The 15,226-nt window shown below is 38.5% G+C and overlaps 4 protein-coding genes across 5 annotated transcripts; 1 reads left to right on the top strand and 3 right to left on the bottom strand.

The window, feature by feature from the left end:
* Positions 1 to 600: 600 nt before the first annotated feature.
* LOC103947870 (protein GAMETE EXPRESSED 3) lies at positions 601 to 3,855 on the bottom strand. Its single transcript, XM_048577661.1, has 7 exons — positions 3,324 to 3,855; positions 2,847 to 3,204; positions 2,501 to 2,747; positions 2,096 to 2,397; positions 1,576 to 1,659; positions 1,255 to 1,461; positions 601 to 1,152 (listed from the first exon to the last, which is right to left on the bottom strand). The coding sequence occupies exons 1-7, from the start codon at positions 3,671 to 3,673 to the stop codon at positions 661 to 663; spliced, it is 2,040 nt and encodes a 679-aa protein (XP_048433618.1). The 5' UTR covers positions 3,674 to 3,855; the 3' UTR covers positions 601 to 660.
* A 707-nt stretch (positions 3,856 to 4,562) lies between these two features.
* LOC103947787 lies at positions 4,563 to 5,972 on the top strand. The gene is made up of 2 exons (XM_009358744.3): positions 4,563 to 4,700; positions 5,381 to 5,972. The coding sequence occupies exon 2, from the start codon at positions 5,418 to 5,420 to the stop codon at positions 5,742 to 5,744; it is 327 nt and encodes a 108-aa protein (XP_009357019.1). The 5' UTR covers positions 4,563 to 4,700; positions 5,381 to 5,417; the 3' UTR covers positions 5,745 to 5,972.
* A 237-nt stretch (positions 5,973 to 6,209) lies between these two features.
* LOC103947783 (probable isoprenylcysteine alpha-carbonyl methylesterase ICMEL2) lies at positions 6,210 to 10,704 on the bottom strand. Of its 2 annotated transcripts, none has more exons than XM_048578050.1 (11): positions 10,185 to 10,704; positions 9,854 to 9,939; positions 9,330 to 9,399; positions 9,161 to 9,241; positions 8,880 to 8,954; positions 8,451 to 8,552; positions 8,198 to 8,338; positions 7,729 to 7,794; positions 7,466 to 7,609; positions 6,957 to 7,047; positions 6,210 to 6,777 (listed from the first exon to the last, which is right to left on the bottom strand). In XM_048578050.1, exons 1-11 carry the CDS (start codon positions 10,469 to 10,471, stop codon positions 6,616 to 6,618), a joined length of 1,305 nt encoding a protein of 434 aa, XP_048434007.1. In that variant the 5' UTR covers positions 10,472 to 10,704; the 3' UTR covers positions 6,210 to 6,615. The 2 variants fall into 2 exon arrangements, with proteins under 2 accessions (XP_048434007.1, XP_009357013.2); XM_009358738.2 differs by having other exon boundaries at positions 9,868 to 9,944; positions 10,185 to 10,700.
* Positions 10,705 to 11,219: 515 nt separating this feature from the next.
* LOC103947784 (transmembrane protein 33 homolog) lies at positions 11,220 to 14,754 on the bottom strand. The gene is made up of 9 exons (XM_048578051.1): positions 14,420 to 14,754; positions 13,718 to 13,826; positions 13,478 to 13,563; positions 12,902 to 13,027; positions 12,680 to 12,800; positions 12,483 to 12,567; positions 12,074 to 12,187; positions 11,915 to 11,954; positions 11,220 to 11,545 (listed from the first exon to the last, which is right to left on the bottom strand). The coding sequence occupies exons 1-9, from the start codon at positions 14,594 to 14,596 to the stop codon at positions 11,393 to 11,395; spliced, it is 1,011 nt and encodes a 336-aa protein (XP_048434008.1). The 5' UTR covers positions 14,597 to 14,754; the 3' UTR covers positions 11,220 to 11,392.
* Positions 14,755 to 15,226: the final 472 nt, after the last annotated feature.

Raw genomic sequence — 15,226 nt, 5'->3', positions numbered from 1 at the left:
TTTCTTTTGGGTACATTTTCTCTCTCAAGTTTTCGTTTAATTTCAAATTCGTACGTCTTTCAACTTTTTCAATTTCATATCACGATTTCGTATGAATTTTATATTATCATTTTAAATTGACAGTTAAATGATAATGTGATAATTGTAGAATGCACACTTAGAGTTCAAATTTGAACCACATAGTTGACAATGTTGGATAGTGGCCAAATTAGGCTAGGAAACAAAACAAGCCACAAAACAAGGAACAAAACAAGCCACAAAACAAGGAACAAAACAAGCCACAAAACAAGGAAACATAATCCTCATCATGATGTTCCCTCATCAATTTTGTTTTGTTGAAAAAACTATAATGCGTTGTATGAAATTAAAATTGGACGAAAACATGAAGAGACAAAATGTAATTTTTTTACCCTTTTCTTTCCTTACCTTCTTTAGACGAGACTAGTAATGTACAATGCTCTTGCTTTATCACAAAACAGTTTCTAGTGAAGGCGACACACATAAGATACTTTGTCATCAAATGTAAGATTACGGATAACGCTTTTTTATGGGATGAACTCATTCCCCTATTTACTTATAACGTATTTCACCGTAAAACTTTCGTAATCGAAACTGTTTGATCTTCTAATCTTCAGTTGTGATCCAATTCCAACCTAGTTTCTAATTAGTTGACGACAAAGCCCTTCTCCTCTTCAGCGACAAGCTCCTACTGGTGCCAATCATTATATTTGGTTCAGATTCTCTAGGGCTTGATGCAGCTGCCTTTGATGCACTTGTCTTTGCCAGAAACCCTAAGCCATCACTTGAACTACTCTCTTCTTCCATTGCAGCTGCCTTCCCCTTGCTTTCGTAGCAACTCCACTCACTCTCTCCTCCTTCGCCGCTGCTGCCGCTTTCTCTGGAGGACGATGATGCATCACTCAATGTGTGGATTACACTCCTTGTTTTCTTCCCGTCGTATGATGGAAGAAGAGATTTCGACCGCGAGCTGCTGCCGCCATCTCTGCCCAAACTATATGTTGTTGAGAGCTTCCTCTCTATGAATTGCCTTTTCTGTAACAGATTTGACAGTTTCTCAAGCACTTGTGCGTTGGTTACTGCTTCGACCGCGGCTTTTTGCTCGAGTTCTGTGATCGTCCTGTCGAACGTCTTCTTTTGAGTCGGAGAGAGCGCTGAGAGCAATGGCAGAAACATATTTGAGAAGGTGAAGGAGCATGCATTGTTGAAAGCGCATGATGAGGACTATGATCTTACTCTCTTTTCAAGAAAACTTCCGAGGTTTTTTTCGCCTTGAAGCTTCCTTTTACTCCAGAATATGCAGCAGAATCGCACTGGTCCAGCTAGTAGTACCAAGATTGCAGATTCGAAAAGCAGGAACAAAAGTATTGCCCTTCCATTACCTGATGGGGACAAAAACAGGAAGGACTGGCAGCTGAAATCCTTCGAGTTCAAGATTTGCAACTATAGCATTCGCGTGATTCGCTACTTACCAGTGTACATGCCGTCCAGCTTCGGCCTTACTTGGGAGCAGCTAGACATAAGCTTTTGACCTGATCAGTACAAGTAGAAGGTTACAAGAAGTGAAATATAAACGAGCGTCGAAGAAATTGCCAAGCTAGGCCTTACGCGTGGAACGGCATGCCAATGGATTTCCAGTTTCTGCATCCATTTAAAGAAAACAAAAGGATCAATAAGTAAGCTGAATTACTGCTAGCTGTACGAAACATATACATAAAAATATCAAGTGAGCAGATAGATCTGATGATCTTGCCGACCACTTTTCTTGTAGTGAAAGAAAGAGAGGTACTAAAGAGTACACTAACGTTTCTCAATTAGGATACAAAGGCATATTTTCATACATATTTCAGGACACTGCAAAAAGGTTGTACAACAAATCCAAGAAGGGTCTCTCACTTGAAGCAGCGACAAATGCAAGAAGAATCCTCTCGTCTAGTATAAAATGGCGAAGATCATTCCGAGTCATTAAGGATGACAACGGACCTAGAAGAACCAACCGCTGTAAGGATTAGCGCATGCGAAGCAATATAAATGGTGAAAGTAGACGACTCCAATTAAATTTGGTCACTAAAAGCACCACATAAACAAAATTACCAGGATAGCTATCGGACCAGTAGATGGATCCGGTGGCTGGAACATACAAGGTAATATGAACACTTTTCGGTTTCATTGTTGACACATAAGTATATTCACCTACGGCATGGCTGATCTTCCCTTCCATCTTCGTCTGAGAGATATAAATTGCATAACCAGTGCAGTCGAGTACAGGACTGACTTGGATCACCGAGTCCACTGCGGTTGTTATTGAGAATTTCTTGAGAATCCCGGTTGGTGAAAATGAGTATAGGAACCCATCCAAGGAACCAATAGATATCCAACCTGTTATATGTGATGAAGCAGCAAAAAAAACAGCTAATCAATTCATTGGGAGTTGACAAGCGAAATCTGGGAAAGTTCGTATACAGAAACATAGAGCTACTACCATTAGAATCAACAATCGGCGTGTAGTCTGAGTTACTTAATGGACCAATAATTCCCTCCCACAACACATTTCCTGAAGAAACATCTAGCGCCAACAATAGAGCCTTAACTGGTACAGTAACATACAATCTACCGTTGTTTCCAGCGGTTATCGTGAAAACTTTATCGTAAGAACTTAAATCCTGGATCCATTTGAAGTGAGGACTACGAATTGATAGCGAGTAGATTTCACCTTCAGTATTCGAGATCTGCAAATTAATAACTTTGTCTTAAGAACTTAATGCTGTCACATGGTAAACTGTTGATTCAACCAAAAAATTGAAAAATATACATAAACATGTCCTCACATATATACTAGCCTCGCATTCATCAATCACAGGGACGGAGTTGAAATAACAATCTGCATTGTTCTTCCGACATCCTTGGCGATAACCAAATAGATCGATGACAGGTCCCGCACTCCAGACCAACTGCCCCCGTGTCATGTACGCGAAGAGTCCCCGATTTTTGACATTTACAAAGATAGATGAACTCGATGTGCTAACTGCAATCCCAACAACCCCACCTTGTTCGTCTTTAGTTCGCTCAGTACTTAGCAAAACTTGTGCAGACGGTTCAGAAGTTCCATTGTTCAACAAATTGATTTTAATCACCTTGTTACCTGCAACCAGATATATCTGCCAAAGCAGTTTCACATATAAACAACTTTTTCAAGAAGTGCTTTCAAAACTTGAACGACACTCCAGACGTCATATTCAAGCAGCCTTTATACATGACGAGAAGCGCTTTCAAATAACCAAAAGCGTTTCCATTAAAAAAAAAAAAAAAAAAGTTGAAAATGTTGGTCTTTCCTATGAAAACCGCCTTGTCTCTGCTTTCTGTAGATGCCGGACCCGACAGTTTCAAGAAACGCACGTACCTTACCTCTGCCACCGTGGACCGGAGCCATATCGGAGTTGCAGGTATAGTTCAAATGCATGGTCCAAGCAATGGACCCGTTGGATTCAAATGCAAGTAAATCTTTGTAAGAGCAAGCATAAACCTTCCCATCACGTCCGATTAGCGGTCTCGAAAGCCGACTACGTGAACTTGTTCTTCTACTCGGATCATTAACTGAGGAAAACAGAGAACACAGTAAGTAATAAAAATATCCAGCAAATAGTTTCAAAGGCATAACTTATAGATTAGAACACGAAAAAAAAAAAACAGAATTCCAGCACCTGGGTTATCCTGGAATTGCGTAGTTCGAGAATGGGTGGGTATCAAAAGGACCATCATCAACAAGAACACAACTTCCATTGCAGAAATTGCAGACGAAAGATGTAAGTGTGAGAAAATGTGAGAGAGAGAGAGAGAGAGAGAGAGAGAGTGAGAGAGAGAGAGAGCTTTTGCTATGGTTGGTTTGAAAGGCCAAACCGCTCAGCACGTGGGAACCAAAACTCATGCCGTTTTTGCTCTGTTTTGGTCATGCCATTAATCTGGGCCAGGTTTTTTTTTAGTATGGTGGCGGATCCTTGGGCTGTTTTTGAAGTGGCGGATCCTTGGGCTTTTTGAAAATAGAGGTGGAACTTCCGGATTTTTTTCAGGAAGTGACGAGCCGGACAGTGTTTTTGGCACATTAAAATTTTTTTGAAAATGTTTTTAAAATGATTAAAAGTGCTTTTAAAATAAATATTTTTTTCGAGTTCTAAAGACAATTGAAGTGCTTCCCACAAGCAGCAAACATTTTAAGTGCTTTTTCCAGGTTTACTTGCAATTTTAATAAAAATTTAGAATTAGTTTAAAAAATACTTTTACTATAAACGTTTTCAATCATTTTAAAAATAGTTTTAAACAAGCTCTAAAAGATTTCAGCAAGAAGTGATAGTGGTGGCGTACCCCATAATTATATATATATAAATTAATGAAAAATGCTTAAAAACTTCAAAATGATAAAAATGTATTGTAAGTGAATAGTACCATGAACGACTTTTTAGAGTAAAAATATTATTTTTCGTTAAAATAAACGTTAACGGGACTAAAACACTTAAAAAAAACAAATGGACAGGCTTTGCAGGCAACAACGGCCGAAGCCCATATTGTTTTCATGGCATTGGGGTCTTAAACCCTTTCTTTTACTCTGTTCAGGTCTGCCTTCCACCTCCCCCTTCCTGTCTGCAAGTCTCTCAAGATTCTCAGCGTTCCCTTCCCACCATTGATTGGTAAGCTCTTAATTCTAACTTATAATTTCACTTTCTGAACTCGGTTTCCATTTTTCATTCGATTTCTTCATCTGGGTATATCTAGAAACTTCAGTTTTTCAATTCTTCGAAGCTAATTTGTGGGTTGTTCAATCTGGATGGTTGTGTTCTCTGCTGCAATCTGATAATATATTGAAAATTGAAATGTCTCGATTTGCAGTATTTGAAATTGTCGTTCATGTCTGTAATCCGAAAGAAAAAATAATATATTTTCATTTCTTAGCTTGATCTGATTGCGTGATGTTCTGCACTCGATTTCGTAATTTTGTTAATTTTGTGAATTCCAAAATGTTATCTTTTGCTTTGGTTCTGGATTTGTTGTTTAGAAACGTAATGGGAAACGCGCACTGATGGAACCCGCTACGAATGTTGAATGAAAAATACAACTCGAGGGACACTAAGTAGTGAATCAAGGGGTACTAAATCGTGGTTTGTATACGGCTTATTGTTGGTTTGGTGTTTTGTTTTGGAGGTTGTAACCGGTTGTATTTGTTCATATTTCTCAAAGATAATCGGTGCTGATTGACATGCTCAGATTATACGTCTGATGTGTAACATGTATCGTAATGTAGATGGCTTTTCAGTGTGCTCCAATTTCGAATCCAATATATCTAATCTCTGTTCTATGTACATTGTTGCAGGGATTTCGATTGCGAAGTTGTGTGTGAACATTGCGGAATGGCAACCGAGGAAAAGGGAGAAGAATTGCAGCAAACCACAAGTCCCCAAGCTGCAGCTGGTTTGAGAGGAGCGGTGGAAGCAAAGTACCGGCAAATCAAAGAGCATGCTGAGACCTACCCTTATGTTTGGGCGTCCTACATTGTTGTATATGGTGGTTTTGCCCTCTGGGGTACCTACAGATGGAGAAAGCTTCGCAAGACTGAGGACCGTGTACGTGCGCTTCAGGAGAGATTACGCAAGCATTATGCAGCGGAAGAGGCTTCTGCTAGCTCTTCCACCCCAGCTGTTAAGGTTCCACCATCTGCTGATAAAATCTCCAAGTAGTTAGAGCATTGATCAATGTTTTTCAGGTTTACTTCCCCCCATAAAGAAAATTTTGCTTCGAGTATGAACGCAGATTGCTTGTGCCTTTGTATGGATGAGAATTGAATCCAAATGCGTCGTACTCAGTAGGTTAGGGTTAAATGTTAGAAATTAATACTTATGTAAACAGGTTCTTATATAATTTTGTAACACTCCACTGTCATTTTATCCGATGATGACTTTCCATTTTCCCGAAAGTCATTAGGTGATTGTATTGACGTTGAAACAGAAACGCAAAGAATGATGTATGATGCACTGAACTTGGGGCAGTTTGTTGCAGAGTAGCTCACGGTTCTTAAACTCGTTTTTCTTTCCTGTCGGAGTACGTTCGCTTTCAATTTGAATTATTTCCCTGTTTCTCTTGGAGCTGTTTCAGCTGGAATAGGGAATGAAGGGCAACCAAGATGTTATGCCAAAGCACAATTCTGCCTGAAACAATGTAGAAACTGATTTATTTGCACCTTAAAAAATCACCACGAATGGCAACAATGTGTTCTGTGAATAACAAAAGGAAACTGTTTAATACAGAAACCACATAAAGACCGCCCGCTAATCTACGAGTTTTGGCGTTTTAAGTCTACATTCACGGACAACAAAAACAAATTCTTCCAATCATGTAAAACAATTGGATTACAAGGAGAGAGACATCTCTAGATATCGGAGGCTACCGATCTCTGTCTTTGATATATTCAACTCGTGGATTATGATGGAGCAACCTCATCAAAGTAAATATGTTGTAATGTCTTCTGTATAATCTAGATCTCCACGGGTCGATTGAAGCCTCTCCTTTGCATGGACCTAATTGGTCTTCAATAGTGACAGTATACAAGGCCTAAAAGGGGCTGATGCAGCGTGCCAACTTCAACAAGAGCTCCGGAACAAGGCGCCTTCTCGGAGGTGCAATAGCATCTTTCTCAAGAGCTTCGGTATCACCAGCATGTATCACGGAAACTAGTTGGTCAAACAATTCATCTTTGCCGCCTCTTAGAGGATCCTATAAAGTGCAGCCAAGAGTCAGATGCCTATAAATGAATTCCTGATATCCTATTTCAGATTGCTCTCAAAGAGTCTGAACTGTAAATATTGTAAGTTCATAAAAAGCAAATAGCAATGGAGGCCGTAAGTTTGCAATAGCGACAATTGTAAAATTCTCACATCCGAAAAATCACTTACTTGAAGAAACAAATCTGTATGAGTCTTTCCATCATATAGTATTAAGTCAGCTTTAGCTCCTGCCTTTTGAAGCGTGTCTGCAAAAACTTTACTGCACATAAAGACACATTATTTACTGATACTTTCACGCCACGATATTCTCTAGAGAAGTTTAAGTTGGATTCAGACGTCTGTATCAAGACGGACCAAATTGAAGCTTTCTACAAAAGGCAAAATGTTTCTTTCAAGGTATGAATGTGTACTGTGCAGATAGAATCGAAAGAAAGAGCAAATCTCATGGATGACAGGCATTAGATCCAATTTACTTTAAGAAACATTTTCGGACTTGATTTGTAGGAGGCACAATATGCTAATGTAATAGACATCTACGTAATGGTTTCCTATGTTCCTTCAGAAGAATATGAACGTAGCATTAAATTAAAGGGAATTTATATACTGTGTTCACAGGAGGCATCAAAATTCCACATAATCCCATATAAAGGTACAATTTATATCTGGGGCATTCTAACCTGGCGTCTGATGGTATCGAATAATCTGCAGTTCCATGGAAAAGAGTGATAGGAGGCAAGAGAGAAACGGCATTCCTATTGCTTGGGTCGTTTACTCTAACTTCAGGAGAAAACTGATGTAAGGATTCTTCACCTTCCATAATGCTGCACGAGTCATGACACATCAAATCAAAAGCATCAGTAAGTAACAAGCAATAAAAGTTACAATATAATTGATATGAGTATGCCAAAGAATGGCTAGCAACACATCATATGGTAAGTACCTCAAAAAGATGGAACGATATAGTCCACGATTATCGAAATGATCAACTAAATTAAACAAATTGTACCTGTGAGGAGAATAAAAGAAGATTAGTATACCCATCCAAACCCGTCAACAGATCCATCTACATAGTACTAAGGCAACTACTGGTCATCAGTCTCTGATGGAGCTTGATACTACAATGACCCATGCATGTAGTGTTTACACGGACAATTACTGGTCATCAGATTCTAGTGTTTATACGGACAATTACATGACCAGATGGGATGATTTCTTTCCACTAGCATATAACATGTGTACCAGTATTTATGTTTCTAGACGTTTTGAATTTTTCTAGCCTATTTTAAGACATATTTGGACCTTTTTGTGAAGGCACATTCTTGCAATTGGTGCATCCAATTCATTTTTTTCCCCTTCAAATTCAGTAAAGTTTCAATTGATTCACAATGATGAAGCAAATAGATCTTTACCCGCCAGATAAACCAAAATAAGCCTTTATCTGGGAGACGCTCCAAGAAATGCTCTCGTCCTTCTTAGCTTCTTTGATTGCTTGATCCAAGAGAGCACAAGCAGAAATATGTGCACCAGCAGATTGTCCCATTAGATAGATCCTACTCAAAACAATCACAAAACGACTATAATAAATGAATATATATATATATATATATATACAATCAGTTTTGAGATGCACAAGAAAGGGAAGAACGAATATTAGTATGTCACCTATTAGGGTCACCTCCATAATCTGCTATATTGTTGCAGACATATGAGATCCCCTGAGAAGCATCTTTCACCATATCACTGATGGTACCCTGCGGAAAGTTTCTGCATGAACCATATAATTCATATCAACAACACTTGTAAAGTAAAGGACATACCGGAAGTGTATAATTGTTCATTTGAGTGACATGACACAGCCTTCATTGCGCAAAACAACAAACTTTACATAACCAAAGGTTCCCCTTAACTTTTACATAGCCAAAGCTTGGTGAACCAAAATGAATACTTTAACGTTTGAATGTATCACTCTAATAATAGACACAGTGGACATGGTGTCTACTATTTTTTTCCAAATACTTCATCTAAAGAACCATATATAAGTTAAAGTAATCACACATTATAACTTGCACTGCTTAAACTAAAACCAATTACCTGTAATCAACGCATGCCACAATGATGTCTCTTTCAGCCAACTGCAGACCTAAAAGGGAACCCCAAGCTTTATACCTACATCAGCACGAAACTATGGAAACTTAATGTCAAATAACTAAATAAATGGCCACATATATATAACCAGAAACTTCACCTAAAGATGTTTTGCATGATCCCCAAAAAACAAAGAGAATATCATCTCCACGCCGTTGCACCAATTCATGAAAGAAACTTACAAGAATTGCTGAAGTAACAGCTCTCATCTATTTAAAATCACTCACCCAATAATCCAGGCTCCACCAGTTACAAATACCACTACCGGCTTTTTTCCATCACTATTTGCAGGTAAATATAGATCCAACCTGTAAATGATACATGACATAAATGCGGTTGCAGAATTCGAAAAATCTAAATCAACTGTTTAATTTCCTTTGACAAAAATCCACCTACCTATTTCTTGGTTGATCTCCATACACAATACTACGCTGGACCTGGCTTGAAAAGAAATAACATATTGCAACTGAAGAAAAGTAAACAATCAAGTTATGTTCTGGTTAAATGCACAAGAGACTATTCACCACATTAACTGATTAATATAATAAAACAAAGAAAATTAGAAACTCTTATCATATGTCAAACAAACAAATCTACGTTCAAGAAGTGGGTCACGTCAAAGAACATCATGGCACGGTAGTGTGAAATCTACGGACATAACACAACTGAAGTCTTAACGACGGGAATACTGAAGTACATCAACAACAATAATCAAACTAGGAGCCTTTTTCCGAAAGACTATGATGGTGCAAAACCCTATCCAGGCGGCAAGTTCTTTCTTCGATTAGCAACAAATCAAACAAATCGCATCTTTCTTATAATTCGAGCAGCAGGTACTATGATTTGACGAAATATAAAACAAATAACGAAAAGGGAAACAAATTTCTATTGGCAATGAATGTGTAAGAGCAAGTAGTTACATAAACACACAAACCTTGAAGAAATCCTGGCATTAGTAACATAGCATAGCAACCAAGAGCAAGCAATCTCGTCATCCACCGGTAGCCTACCCTGAATCAAAATATATGATTAGAAATAACAAAAACTTGCATTCTTCAGCAAAAATTAACGATAATTGAACACAAAAATTCCATACAACTTAGAAAATTGATAGACTCTGGTTTTTGTTCTATAAATCCATTTTCTTTCGGTTTCCCACAATTTTCTCGGCAACCAAACAGAGGTTAAATTTAAACCCAATCCTTGACCAAGTAAAGCTAGGAGGATCTAAAGAAGAAGAAGATTGGATACCCGAGGTATCGAAGGAGCGTGAAGCTGAGGCTAGTAATCAGGTAAGTCTCCTTGGCAGCGTGGCCGATGTCGCGGCTGAACGACTGCTGCCGACGAGGGCGGGGCGCGGCGGAGGCGAATTTCTCGGCGAGCCTGCGACGCCTCTTGTGGCTCGATGTATTGGTATTAGCAACAGGATAGCTCAAAAACCTACAAAGGAAAGGCTTCGATGCGTCGCCATTTTCCGCCATGTCTTCCGCCGCGGAAGAGGAAGATTGCCGGAGAAGACGATCGGTTTCCGACGCCATAGCTGCCGGGTAGTGGGTATACAGCTGGACGATGAAAGCTCCAATCTTTTCAAACAATCAATCAATCAATCAATCAATCAAACAATTGTTTAACTTTTTTAGTAAGAGAAATGGATCCGAAATTGCTTTCTAAGCTTTTTTTGGTAATTTGCTAATTTCGGCGGACATTACTTTTACTATTTACCGTTAAACCGTTAATTTTGAAGCTCCCGGAAGATAACTCCAGAACCGTTGGAACCTGAAGCTACCAGAAATTAAAAAATAAAATTGTATATTTTGAAGCTCCCGGAAAATAAAATTGCATCTTTTATTTAATTCTGACATATAAGATAGGAAAGAAATCCGAAGAAAACCTCTTTCATATAAAATAAGATAATATTAAAAAAAAAAAAAGACGTTTGCGAGTAAACTTCATTGGAAATATTCTCTCAATGGATCAAGAATCGATTTTTTTTATGTAGACGCAATATTAAAAGGGAGAAAGCACTTCCACTTTAGCCTATGTTACTCCACATCTACAATTAGAGATTTTTTACCGTGCTTCAAAATATTAGATACGTCGAGTAATTTAACTGGTAAATTTTTTCATTAAAAAAAAAACACAATTAGTATTTAACTGTTAAAAATCTTTAGATATCGTTGTATACTCCGAAACATCATAGATATCGTACTTGGGCGAATCTATATGGTAATTGGTAAAAAGAGTTTGTAGTCCATCAGAATCGGCATTTGGATGAATAAAATCCACTAGAGAAAACAAAATCGATATACTTTTTATCCACCCGCAATCCAAATGAGTTTCGACAAATTCAGTCCATCAGACGTCAGTTTTTTCTTTTAGCTTACAAGAATTCAAGCGAATTTCCATCGACGTCCTTCTCCAAACTCATCTTCTTCTTCCGAGTCTCTGATTCTCTACCTCTACCGCAACCACCATCTCTGGACAGCAGAGAGGGGAGTTCCCAAGAACGGGGTGTAGCGGTGGATAAGAGGATGAACTGTCCTTCCGATCTTGGTCCACACGCTCAGATGGTAGTTAGCAGTCACTGGGGCATGATACATGAGCTTCAATAGCTGTAAAATGTATTGCAGAAGAAACTCATTAGGCGCTGCTATGAGTTTGAGATATTCGCTAAAAATGAACGTATTGAAATCAACTTTTTACATCACTAATGCACTTCTCGACTCCAAAAATTACCAAGATCTTGACCTCAACTGAAAAAATTACTTGTCGAGTGAGCCTATGCTTGCAGAAAATGATATCTCCATCTCTATAATTAATGAGAAGAATAATGTTTGCAAGGGGCACCGACTCGGTGCATATTTTCAAGTGCTTTTATCCATTTGTGTGTTTGTGGCTAGCGTGTTCAACATGATTGAAACAATTTAGCTTCAGGAACACAGATGCCACTCCATAATGATAAGAAAAGAACGGAAACGCACCTGCCAGTACATGAATGCCTGTACAATGTTGCGCTGCCACCTACCAAAAATACATCACAAATTAAGAAATGTTAGAAGTGAAAAGCATAATGACAATGGAATAAGAATGTGTCCGTGACTAGAAAAATGCAGCGCAGAAAATGGTTCAAAGCAACTCACGAGAACAATGAAATAATCAGAAGGAAGCCAACTCCGATCTCAGCATGTGAAGAAAGTATGCTGAGGGTAGTTGTATTTGACTCCACCCAAACACAAGGCATTTCCAGGTACTTCCTGCTCACCATGGCAGAAGAAAAGATATCGCTCAGTAAAGAAAACAGGTAGATTTAAACTCAATGCTGGTAAGGTACTATTCATTTAGATTGGACTGAACATCAAACCAAAAGTAAATGCGCTCGAAAAATCTTGAAAACTATCCTGATGCCCAGCATCAGAATTAGCAATCCACAGCGTAATAAAATTGGATGCAAATAACAGTGCTTAAAATTGAAATACTACTATCCCCATGGGAGCAGGTATCTAACACAAGTAAATATAAAGCAACATTATTGAACATCAACTCTTCTACCTGTACAAGGAGGATTGACTAAAATTGCGCCTAAGGAACTTGGCAACGTGCTCAAGAGCCCGACACAGAATGGGAATCAGCGCGACTGCAATAAACATCACATCATTAAACTAGACATGCCAAGAACACGAGTCCGACTTAGATTGAAAACATATAAGAAAAGAGAAGACAAAACTTGAGGATTATGGAATGCTTACATTTTAGGCAAAGGTGTGATGTGACAAAGGTAAGGCAGTACATCAAGTAGATAAAATCCTTAGTCATGATAATTGACTGAAAGTACACTTGAAAAGCCTGCAAGTTCCAAGCCCTTGGTTTCTGAAAAGTAAAGGGTGCGTTAATCAAATATGAACAAGGACAGCACATCCAAGTTAATGAAATAAGAAAGCAAGTGATTGAATCTGAGAAAGTAGATTTACCCCGTAGAGCGAGTACAAGGAATACAGAGATGAACATGCAGTGCCCATAAAGGAAAGCCGATATGCCCTATGTGAAAGGTTTCTAGGCACCAGTGGGAAAATTGCAAACACAGCCACAAGAAACACCTGCAGGGAAGAAAGACATACAAAAGGAATCAATAACAACAGACATATTAAAATGTAAGCAGAACTTAGCAAGACGTCATTGTTAACAGTAAGTTTTGGATTCAAAAGAAGCACACATATTTGTCATAGAGAAGGACCCTTGCCCAACTGGACAAGAATAACATTACAGCAGTTCAGTTGCATTTGAAAATCCATAGAGTCAAAAGTAAAACATAAACTCTAACCTACAGAAAAGTGTTTATTGAGACTGCCCATAGAGAACATGGTTGAAGGGAACAAGATAAACTGTGAAGGTCAATTAGAAAGAAAAACTACAAGAAGTCCCAACATTTCTTCAAAATCAGGCTGATTTATAAACATCATTCGCCTTGTAAGGAAAGAGTTTGACAGATAGATACAAAAATAAAAATAAATCTGACTCTATCAATGCATGGGTAGACTTGACAGTACCCAAGCGTTTACAGAAAACTGAATGGTTTTTTGATCCCAACGCAGAGAAGTTGGAGGAGCTGCTGCTGGTGTCCCTGGAGTTGAACCTACAAACACCAATTCAAGGTCAATTAACTATAATCAACAAATTCCAGGCTACTGAAAGCAACTACAGTTTTATTTTGAGATAAATTTCATTTCTTTGAAAGGAAACAGAAATTTTGGCATATCCAAATTTTTGGACAGAAAAATTAAAGCAACCTGCGCTACGGGGCTGAGTTTGGTCATTTGTCGTCCAGGACGAGGCAGATGGTCTCTTTGGCTGGGCAGAACTGCTAGATGACATCACGTCTACCATAAGTTCAGGATCCTATTCACAAAATCCAGGTACAAACTTTGTCAAGGCGCACAGAATTAAAAAAAAAAAAATTCTAACAAAATCCATGCATCTCCGACCAAATTACATTCCCCGAAACATTTACCAAGAAGGCATTCTTAAACAATGATAAAACCACAAACTGAAACCCCTAAGCATAATTCTTCAACCCCTTTGAAAACAAAAATAGCAAGATCTCACTTTTACTCAGAAATCTAAAAAGAAAAGAATTGAACTGTATGAACAATTGGAAAAGCTACTGAGTTCTGCACAAACTTTCCATAATCGAAACCCAACATTGAAAGGCTACTGAATTCTGCCTAAACTTTCCAAAATCGAAATCCAGAAGCAAAATCAGTAATCCAAATTTTCAATTCATCGTCAAACAAAGAAACAGAGTACAAAACCCAAAATTACCCAATTGGAAAAACGACCCCAATTGCACAAAACAGAAGAAACCCAATTGAGATTCAAGTGTTCAGAGTCCAAATTCGAAGAAACAAACGCTAATCAGCAACCAATTAATAGTGAGTAATCACTCAGATTAAAGAAACTGCACAAGGAAGAGAGAAAGACAGAGTACGGACGATAAAGCGTTGGTAGAACTTGCGCTTGAAATGGTCGACGACGTCGCTGCGGGAGGACATGTGATGAGGGATGAGGATGTTGGACCAGTAGTCGGCCCACCTGGGGTCGTTCTCGTAGTCGTAGGCCGCCGCCGCCGCTCTCTTGATCTGCTGTGGATCCTCTCTCTCTTCACCCATTTCTTCACTTCTTAATTTCTCGATCGCTTGATTGATTGATTTGATTCCTCTCGTTCGTCCTTTCGAATTTCGATCACACACACACAAACACACTAAGTTGGGTACTGGTTTGTTTTCTTGCTGCGCAACCAAACCCTCCCACTCTCCTGTTCCTTTATTTCTCTTTATCTTTGCCTACGGATGACCCAACTGTCAACGACGTCGTTTCGAGGACGTTTTCTTAAATGTTGGGTGAGTTGGGCTTTTTGGGTTTACCGCAGTTCTATTAGGTCCAACAATTTTTGGACACGTGGCACCAAATTTTACCCGTTTTCACTTTGTCAAGTAGTATTGTGTTTGGATGTTGAAATTTAAGATTACTAAAAAATTTTAAAATGATGAAAATAGTATATTTCCTCATAACAAGCTAGTAATGATGTGGTTCAAATTTACCTTTGCGCGAGAATCGAACCTAATATCTTTCACTTACAAATGAAGAGAGAGATTATTAGACCGCAGTAAAAAGTGACAAGAAAACATTTGTAAAGTGTCGATAATGATTCTCTAAATTAAATGTTATTTGCTTATAGTAAAAAGACTTGTACATTGAGACCTATTTCAAGTAGAATGGTGCTATCTACGCACTCATTT

The sequence above is a fragment of a genome, unplaced genomic scaffold (genome assembly GCF_019419815.1).
Source record: "Pyrus x bretschneideri cultivar Hongxiangsu unplaced genomic scaffold, Pyrus_bretschneideri_v1 Contig12, whole genome shotgun sequence".
Classification (NCBI taxonomy): Eukaryota; Viridiplantae; Streptophyta; class Magnoliopsida; order Rosales; family Rosaceae; genus Pyrus; species Pyrus x bretschneideri.
Note: the sequence above shows the minus strand (reverse complement) of the source record. Positions and strands in the feature narration are given on the sequence as shown.